Source organism: Marmota monax, unplaced genomic scaffold (genome assembly GCF_021218885.2).
Source record: "Marmota monax isolate L192 unplaced genomic scaffold, Marmota_monax_Labrador192_F-V1.1 WCK01_AAM20220418_F8-fsc00227, whole genome shotgun sequence".
In the NCBI taxonomy this organism is placed as follows: Eukaryota; Metazoa; Chordata; class Mammalia; order Rodentia; family Sciuridae; genus Marmota; species Marmota monax.
In genome coordinates this window covers 294,073-304,438 of record NW_026695208.1, presented here as the reverse complement: position 1 = coordinate 304,438, position 10,366 = coordinate 294,073, and the positions used below count along the sequence as shown (strand labels likewise).

The 10,366-nt window shown below is 36.6% G+C and overlaps 1 protein-coding gene and 1 non-coding gene across 2 annotated transcripts; both read left to right on the top strand.

The window, feature by feature from the left end:
- Nucleotides 1-939: 939 nt before the first annotated feature.
- LOC124083698 (cytochrome c oxidase subunit 7A2, mitochondrial) lies at nt 940-7,995 on the top strand. The gene is made up of 4 exons (XM_046430446.2): nt 940-1,084; nt 2,536-2,625; nt 6,255-6,339; nt 7,794-7,995. Exons 1-4 carry the CDS (start codon nt 1,067-1,069, stop codon nt 7,850-7,852), a joined length of 252 nt encoding a protein of 83 aa, XP_046286402.1. The 5' UTR covers nt 940-1,066; the 3' UTR covers nt 7,853-7,995.
- A 1,859-nt stretch (nt 7,996-9,854) lies between these two features.
- LOC124083701 (small nucleolar RNA U13) lies at nt 9,855-9,960 on the top strand. The gene has a single exon (XR_006848879.1). It is a non-coding gene; the product is annotated as a small nucleolar RNA U13 (small nucleolar RNA).
- The last annotated feature ends 406 nt before the right edge of the window (nt 9,961-10,366 follow it).

The window sequence follows — 10,366 nt, the reverse complement described above, 5'->3', positions numbered from 1 at the left end:
CTGGTGAACCAATTAACATATAGTGGATTGTGGGGGAGGGGAACCCTAAGGGCTAGAAGAAATAATTTTAATATTGTCAGTTTTAATCCACACATTATACCTTTGCTAAATCTATATTAGTTTCTGCTTGAAATGGCAATGGAATAATTTGTAGGAGTCTAAAAAGATGGAAATATTTACTGTAGAATGATAGGTATTTTCAGTTGTACACACTTAAGTGTGAACACAAGGAATGAAGCAAAACTGATGCAAGATATATGGGCAGCCCATCTGTACAATAATTGCCATCTGACAACTCCAATCATGGAATATAGTGCCCTGCTAAATCTGAAAGAGCAAGACTTGAGTCTAGATTTGCCATCCTTTTCCTGACCTCCACCCAGCTCCAATTAAATTTCTCCTCTTTTCAGCATTTCCCCATAATCAATCGAGTGAGCTGCTTCCACAGTTGGGGGACACTATGGAAGAGCTTCCTACTTGGGGAGTTCTGCAGCAAGATGAAAAAAATCCTGACACGGCTCTTTCCAGCAGTATTCTCAAAACAAGGAACGTTAACACCTCACGACAGTTTCCTAGTTGGAAAAAACCGGATTGTGTCCGTGCTATCTTTTTGTTTCTAAACAATGGTTGTGAAATCGGATGAAATACACAAGATAACACGGACACAATCCGGGTTTTTCCGCTCAGGTGTACACCGCCTTCAAAACACTCGTTTTCTCTGATAGCCTAATCTCACAATTTTATCTACGCTTGTTGAACTACTTAAAATATCCCACACCGCCATTCTGGTCCCAAACATCTTGGACTCTTTGGAACTGCCACAGAAAAACTCAGGAAGAGCTCACGGGAAGTAACCAGCCGGCCGACCAGCTTGGGCGGAGGCAGCCGGAACGCGCCTATCCCTTTCCTCCGCTCTCTATGGTTAGGCGTAAAGCCCCGCCTCTGCACCGACCGATTTCTATTCTTCGACGCCTGCGCCAGGCGAGGAGGTAGTTCCGGTTCCGGCGTGGTTAATTTCGTTCTTGGCGTTCAGTTGTCGCGGTTGGTGGGCAGTAAGGGAGGCAAGATGCTGCGGAATCTGCTGGTAAGTAGCTGCTCGGTTTGCTTTAGTAATGAGCATGGGAGCCGAGAGTGGAGGCCGAGGGACTGTGACCCAAACTCTCCTGGAAGTGGAGCAGAAGACGTCTTCTGAAGTCACCTTGGTCCGTGTCCTTTTCGCCCGACCTTTTTCCCCATTCGTTCCTTCCCTTAGCCCATGGCCGTTGCTGGGTGCGGAGGGAAGAGGCTGAGAAGCTGGACAGAATTGCGGGTTAGACCACCTTGGGTTCTTAGCCACTGCTTCTAATGAATGGGTCACTGAAGAGGTTGTAGCTGATGTGAGTAAAATCAAGGTTCCTGGTGAAAAACTTCTGACAACGGGAAACACTAGGGTTCTTCTGCTACTAAAGGTTATAAATTTCAATGATTCTGAGCTTACGAGCTCCAGAGGCTATTTTAAAAACTTAAGTCATCCGGTTTTGGATAGGACTTTGGGAAGCAGTCCCTTCCGGCGGTTCTGCGTTGCCCCCCAGGCCTCTATCTTCCGACTTTGAGTATATGAAATGTTTTCCAAAAATTTGAAAAAATAGCAATGATCATTTTCTTTTGTAGTTATTTAACCGTGTCTTACTTAGCTTCTCAATACCATTTATTTTAGAAAGTGGAATACATGTTTATTTCGTTATTTAAACTAAGTATGTAATGCAAGTTTTTTTGCGGGGTGGTGGAAGGATTGTGCCGGGGATTGAACTCAGGGGCACTCAATCACTGAACCACATCCCCAGCACAATTTTATATATTATTTAGAGACAGGGTCTCACCGAGTTACCTATCGCCTTGCCATTGTTGAGGCTGGTTTTGAACTCGCGGACCTCCTGCTCAGCCTCGGGAGCCACTGGGATTACAGGCGTCAGCCAAATCTGCGCCCAGCATGTAATGCAAGTTTTTTTTTTTTTTAATATCTATTAAAAATTTCTTAGGAGGCTGGGAGTGGTAGAGCACTTGGCTGGCATGCATAAGGTCCAGGTTTGAGCCCAGCACCACACACCCACACTAAAAATCTTAAGAAAAATGTAAGAACGTTTTGATTAATTAGGAATGTTATTGGTTTATTTTGCTGTCTAGTAATTGATTCTTCATATGGAAGGGTATTAAATGGAAACATTTGAGTTTAGACTATTTTAGTTAACCATTTATTTCTGTAATATTTATATATTAATATATTTTCCTTAAGGATTATAAAAAGCTACTGATTGAATTCAGCCAAAGATATGAATATGATCTTTGGAGACTGCAGAATGTAGTATATGAAGAACAGAGCAGAGGATGGACAACAAATTGAAAAATCTGGATGCTGGTCCATAAACTTTATTGTTGATAAATCAGATATGCTTCAAGACTCATTTCCTTCTATAATATTAAATATTGAAAGTGATTTCTTCTCAAGGTTTCTTTAGGCTCTAAATCTGTTTAATGTTTGTGGATTTTCCGTTTCAGCGTTTTCGTCAGATTGCCCAAAGGACCATCAGCACTGCTTCACGCAGACATTTTGAAAATAAAGTTCCAGAGAAACAAAAGCTGTTTCAGGTACTGAAATATTTTATAGGAGATTGTTACTTGTAGTAATTAGAGTACCAAAAAGTTGAAATGAGAAGTAAATCTGGAGAGTCTGCTGTAAGAGGTCCTCCTGTATTAGCAAAAGAATGATAAGAAATTGTTGGTAGCTAACTGAGCATTTGCTATACCCAAGAGGCCCTTGAGCAATTAGAAAAAAATGAGTGAAGAAAGGTATAGATCAATGATAAATTGTTTTGGAGGAGTTCATTAGCATTCTTTAGGGAGTAATTGCATAGGAGCATAAAGAGAGACCACAGAAAGGACCCAGAAACACAGCAAGTATTATATAGAAATTTAATATATGTTGAATGCTATAGCCACAGGAAAGGATGCAATAAATTAGTATTGACAAAAATAACTATTTTAAAGAAAGGAAGGTTAGATTCCTTCTACATAGTATACTAAGAAAATAAATTACATATGTAAATATTTTCCCTCAAAAAATTATATTTATAATCTTAGGGGAAGTCTTCTAAGTTAATCTTTATAAAACTGAGAAGCAGTAAAGAAGAAAAATTGCATGGTTTGGTGATTTAAAATTTATTTATAGTTAACCAAAGACAAGGCACAAATTGAGAGCAAAATGTCAAAATATAGCAAAAGGTTAATGCCCTTAATATACAAAGAACTTCTATGAATCAATAAGAAATACAGGTTTAATTCATCACAGCCACCAGCCAAGAAAGAGATGCATACTCCTTTGGAGCACTGGAATAGGTGCTAGGCACCATTTACCTTACTGCCTCTCTGCCGTAGTTGCATTCTAGATAGGTAGAAGCATTGTTGGCCATGGATTGTGCCTTTGCCTGGAAACAAAACATGGTCTGTCCTCTAGAGAATCACTATTGGTTGAGCGTGCCCTACCTAAACATGGAGTAGGAGTATTACTATGCTATGGTAGGTGGGACTCAGACCTTCGAAGTCATTTTCTTCCTCTCATAGATTTATTGTAGATCAGCTCAGTCATTTCAGTGTCACCAGGAAATTGTCTTGGCTTGGTGTGGTGGTTCACGCCTGTAGTCCCAGTAACCCCAGTAATTTAGGAGGCTGAGGCAGAAGGATTGTAAGTTTGAGTCCATCCTCAGCAATTTAGCAGAATAAAATAAAAAGGACTGGGGATGTGCCTCCATGACGAGTGACCCTGGGTTTAATTCTCAGTACCACAAAAAAAGAAAAAGAAAAAAAAAATGGTCCTATCCCTGAGCCCTCACCCCTCAGGTTGTGTAGTTCATGGGACTGCCCTAGTTTAACCTGTTCCTAGAACTGAAACAACAGTGGGTTCTATTAAAATAAACAAACATGAATTTAAAAAAATTAAAAATTGCTACTGCCCCCATCTGACTGGCAAGATTTTAGGAAACTTTGAAATAGGTTATGTTAACCAGGAATGGGAGATGTATGTATTCATCTACCATACCTTTATAATAGCAGTAAAGTTGGTACAAAAGTTTTAGAGGGTATATGAAAGTATTATTAAAAAGAAATTACATACCTTATCATCTAGGAAGCCTACTTTTAAGACTGTTTCCTTCAGAAATAATTGTGTAAGTATGTGAAAATGGGAGTGAGGATCTTAAGTTAGGGAGGAAAAAACCCTAAAACCTGACAACCTAAATATCCATTAAGAAGATTAACTAATTCAGGTTAAGATATTTTGGCATAGTGGAATACCATGTAGCCATTGAAAAGAATAAGATAGGTTTGAAGTACTGAGCAAAAAGAAATAGTGTATGGCAGATGGTTATATAGCATAACCTCATTTTGTGTGTTAAGTTTGTGTATAAGAATTAATGATGTAAGCATTAAAAGAGATCTATATCATACTGTGAATAGTGACTATCTCTTGGGAAAAGGCCTAGGGGAGTAGAACAATTTAACAGATTAGGAAAACAGAAAAGATTAACAAAATTGAGCTGTTAAGCAAACTTTCATTGCTTTTTTTTTTTTTTTTTTAACTAAGAAGAAAAATAAGACAAATAAATACAATCAGAAATTTAAAAAAGACATGACAACCGAGACCACATAAATGCAAAGGACCCTAAGAGACTACTTTGAAAAATTACATGACCACAGATTGGATAACCTAAAAGAAATGTATAAATTCCCAGATACACAGCCTATCATTTGAACCAGGAAGATGCAGAAAATATAAACAGACCAATGATAAGTATAGAGATTGACCCAATAATGAAAAGTCCACCATCAAAGAAATATTTGGGCCCTAATAGTTTCATTATTGAATTTTACCCAACATTTAAAGAACTAGTTGCCAATTCTCAAGTTGTAGAAGAACTGAGCAGGGCACAGTGGTGCACGCCTGTAATCCCAGCAGTGATAAAAAAAAAATGTGTATATCATACCACATAAAATTAAAATATTTTATTTAACAGATACACTGAATATCTATTCTGTGCCAGAAGCTGGAAGAGATGCTCGGCTTATAAAATTTAGGATTATAAACCAAAATCCCATGCCTGTCCCCTTTATTTTTTAGGATTAAAAATGTTTTTATTAGTATATTATAGTTCTACATAATATTGGCGTTCATTTTGACATAATCACACATGCGTGGAATTTGCTCCACTTTGCTCCTCTTTCCCTTCTCTCCTATTACTACTGGTTTTCCTCCCATTTATTTATACATATGTATATGTTTTTAAATTGGTCCTTTACTGATATACATAAAGTTGAAATTCACTAAGGTATATTCTTATATTTACATAGCCTACTTTAATTTGCTCAATTTCATATTGCCCTTCTTCCCTTTTCCAGCCCCCCCAACCCCACCCCCCTGCCAGTTCCCTTCCTCTTCTCCACTGATCTCCCTTCTATTTTCATGTAATCTTCCCCACTCCCCTTCCTTATTTTGTTTAGCTTCCACATATGAAAGAAAACATTCAGCCTTTGAATTTCTGAGTCTAGCTTCCATCCATTTCCATCCAGCAAATGACATAATTTCATTCTTTATGGCTGAGTAGAATTCCATTGAGAAATCTCCATACTGTTCTCCAAAGAGGCTGTGCTAATTTATAGTCCCAAGAATATATCAGTGAATTTTTTCCCCTACATCCTTGCCAGCATTTGTTGTTATTTGTGTTCTTTATGATTGCCATCCTAACTGGAGCAAGATAAAGTCCCAGTGTAGATTAGATTTGCATTTCCCTGATTGCTAGGGATGTTGAATTTTTTTTTTTTTTTTTATATATTTGTTGGCCATTTGTATTTCTTCTTTTGAGAAGTGTCTGTTTAGTTCTTTTGCCTGTTTGTTAATTGGGTTGGTTTCTTAGTGGTAAGTTTTTTGAGTTCTATATACTGGATATTATTTATCAGAGATCCCTGCTTCCACTTTTAAGAAGAACTTTCTACAACTAAATCTAAAATATGGTGATTAAAATAAGAAAGTTAACTTTAAGGAGTTCATATTTTAAAAATAGTAGCAGAGAATAATCAAAATTGGAGCCCTATTAGATTTGTGATATTTAAATATTTAAATTCCATGGTTTTAAGGAGTTGTTTCATTTTATATGAATGATTAATCTTTTGAAACTTAGTTGAAAACAAGAGACACATTTATTAATCTCTTTTTTCTTTTAACCTAGGAGGATAATGGAATTCCAGTGCATCTAAAGGGTGGAGTAGCTGATGCCCTGCTGTATAGAGCCACCATGGTTCTTACAGTTGGTGGTAAGACATTTGGAATATTTGATTGTTCATAGTTAAGTAATAGTAATGTTATCAGGAGGCTCTGGAGCTTGTTTTTTTGGCCAAAAAACATTCATTCTACATTCTATAGCAAGGGCTTTTGAATATTTTTACTGTGATGAATAACACATCTTAACTCATGCATACATATTTATGATGAAAACAAAACTATTATACAACAATATTTAATTTTTACTTATACAAAGTCCTATGATGATTTTTCAACATATTAGGCAGGTCCATTAGTTAATATGAGCAGGCATGTCACAAGTTGGTGTAGTAGGAGCATAGTTAGGAATTTGAATGATTGCTGTTTGGGGAAGGAAGGAAACAATATTTCTGTAGTTACTGTGTCTTCATCATTTTGATCAGAATGCCACATACTTGAATTTTTATAACCCTTGAATGGGGTCTTTCATGTGTCCTTATTTTAAGAATGAGAAAATTACATTAGTCATCCAAGATAACATTGCTTCTATGTGGAAAAGCTGGGATTTGAACTCTTAATTACAAAGTCCTTATGCTCATGCTAAGGTAACTTCTTTTAACTTGAATACATTTAAAAGTAGGTGGGGTATTTATGGATTAAGACAAAAACCAGTTAGTGACATTTGGATTTTCTTAATAAGATCATGTCCTATGTTCTTTTCAGAATATAATTATTTCTTAGACATTCTGGTAATAAGTTTTTAAAAATATAACTTCTTATATTAGCTGTTTTGTTATTTTAAAATCTCATTATTCATCTTTGGTTTTATGTCGATAACTTCAGGGAATACATGCATATTTTGACAGACACCTTCCTTTTTTTGTCTTTTGAATCATTTTTAGCATTTCTCAGGCAATGTTAGGTTAATATGGAAATAACCTTTATGTATATTCTTAGTCTCATTCTTAAAACAGTTTACATTTATTATTGACAGAATACATTTTTTAAAAACAGCCAACCTTTTTTTTTTAAATATTTAGTTTTTAGTTTTAGGTGGATACAATATCTTTATTTTACACTTATGTGGTGCTGAGGATTGAACCCAGTGCCTCGTGCATGCTTAGGTGAGCACTCCACCACTGAGCCACAACCTCAGTCTCAGCCAACCTTTTTTTAAATATTTATTTTTTAGTTAGGGTGAACACAATCTCTTTATTTTATTTTTATGTGGTGCCGAGGATTGAACCCAGTTCCTCACACATGCTTGGTGAGCACTCTACCTGTGAGCCACAACCTCAGCCCAAGAACATATTTTTGTATAGAAGTTAATATTAAAACTAATGAAATGTATTTTACATATATTTATTTTAAAATTTTGCCAGTATCAATCAAAATACATTAATGTAATCTTAATGCCATCTTTGCCATATAATTTTTGAGCTGGAATGTGAAGCTTACATTGATTTAAATTCAGAATTTCTTGTAAGTTGTTTTGTTTGTTTTTCAGGAACAGCTTATGCCATATATGAGTTGGCCAAGGCTTCTTTTCCCAAGAAGCAGGATTGACTTCAGTCTTCTCAGCAATCATTTGGTTCAGTTTAATTCAGCTCTCTATGGACCAGTACTCTGATAAATAACAGAGCTCTTCTTTGGGGATCAATATTTATTAACTTGTACTAACTGCCACCAATAAAGCAGTCTTTACCATGCTTTGTCTTGTTTTTATGACTTAAGGGTAAATTACACCAATAATCCAGGTTTTGATTAGCACTTACAAATCTTAGGTAAGAAGCAAAAAAATGATTCTTTTGTCCTTAAGCTTGTATAGATCACCATTCATTTGATGGTATTATAGTGAAGTTTTGCTTTTAGCACCTGAGAACTATACAGTGAATGGTCTTAATTTCAGTTAAGCCTAACACTTTCAAGCATATTGCTTTCTTTTTTTCCCCCTTCTGCTGGAACCTGGGCATAGTAGAATCAAATTATATTTGGACCCTAGGATCTTAAGTTTGTTTTATGTCAGAGTGTGTTTAAATATTGTATGTATTCCATGGTTTAGACTTGGGCTTTAATAGAATGACTGTAAAAGAATTTAGGATTTTTTTCTCATACTCAGAATTGGTTTTTACTATGTTAATCTATGATATTAAGTATAAAGTAGTTTGTTTCCAAAAGTTATCTTCTGAAGGAACATAGGGAGTCAAAGTTTGTTATAGTCTCCTCTGCAAGGTATAGATTTGTAGTACTAAATGAAATTGGGATTTAGTTGAGTCTGGGGGAAAGCTACGAGGAAGAGCTTTATATTAAGAAAAATATGTTTGGAAAAATTGAGTCATTTTTTGTTATTAAAACATTGATGCTTATGGTACAGATCTTAAGAGAGTAACCAATTACAAATTTTTAGCGTTAAACCTCTGAGGTTGAAAGGATTTGGGTGGCCAATTTTCTGCCTGCATACTTTTGAGGGGAGTGGAATAAACATGGTTAGACATGTGTAAAAACTGAAGAAGTTGCAAAATTGGGCTGGAATTTGAGCTAATTCAGTACTCAAGAGCAAAAAAGTAATCAGTGATAATATTTTGAAATAAACTACAGTATTTTATAAAGAAAAATTTAACTTTTGTGAATGTGATTTAAAATTTTTTAATGATGTAATGTGAAGGACACTTGTGGGAAAGAAAAACAGCTTGATTATTCTGTATAACCTTCATCTCTTGAAAATGTGACAGGTGCTTTACTATATATCTGGCTTAAACCAGTAAAACAATATATAAAATACTTCTAGTAAGTTTTTTTTATGCCAAAATATTCTTTTTGGGCTATGTTAGCATATGTTAGCATCGATAGGATTAGGTAAACTTAAGTGTTGAAGAGACTTAAAAAATCTTAGGCTAACTACTTGCCCTTCACCTTAAAATTCTGCATTGTAAGCATAGGTAGAGTTGGAGGTAAGGGTGAAGGGCAAGATCCCAGAAGTGGTTGCTAGACAGAATCCCATGTAAATGTCTGCTCACTTCATAGCATTCAGAAAGAGAACTACTATTGATACATTTTAGAGATTAGCCCAGAATCCATGAAAGGAGTCTGTAAGTTGTGCCGCAGTCTGGCTGGGCACAAAATAACCGGGCCACCACAAAAGCCTTGTAGATTCAAACAGCAGCTCTTTATTCCGGAACTGTCACCGGCACTCTACACGCACGTTCTGGGGAAAATACACTGCCTCTACCAGGCTCCGTGCACCAATTCTCTCAGAACTCCGCAAGAACTCAAAGGGAACTCCAGGAGCAGGTGCCTGAGGCAGCAGGATACGCCCTAAACCCAGAGCCACCCTAATCCCTGAGCAGGGTCACCTTTCAACCGAAACTATCAAACATTCATGCAGTGTCACTGCAAATGACCTGGGTCCAAGGCAAGCCCATTTCCACAATGGAGAGTCCTCCCTCTAAGCAACATTGGGTAGGCTGACAAGGAAATTGCCATGCGTCATTCCTACTTGGCTATGGCTCTCAGCAAAGTTGTATTGAAAAATGCAGGAAGCAATGACCATTGTTACAATCTCAAATCGATCCTTTTGGGTTCATAAGCATGATGATTGGGTGTTCATACTGTATGTTTTGAGATTTGCCTCCCTCCAAATCTTGTTAAGATGTCAGCACCTTACCTGTCTGATGTAAAAAAAAAAAAAAATTAAAAATCTCAAGTCTTTCCAGTATATCATCTTACCAGTTTGATTAAATATTGACTGGGCTGTGTTGATAGTTCACTGTTAATAGCAATGTGTGCAAATATGAAAACGTAGAGACTCCTGTCTCCCTGTGCAGTCTCTTTAAAAGAGTGGTTAGTACTGTTTCCAGTGCCATCATTCAGTTTTTCATTGATCTCTAATTGGATGTCTGCCCTACCTGTAGAGCCTTATCTCTTCTTCCATCTTGTATTTGAAATGCAGTCTCAGTACTGTCACCACTGAGACTTCTTTCTGGTGCATACCATCCTTATTTTTTCTCACACACTTGGGGATGCTCCCCAGATTGTACTGTAAACTTGGGCTCCTCCCATGTTTCAACATGCACCAAGTGT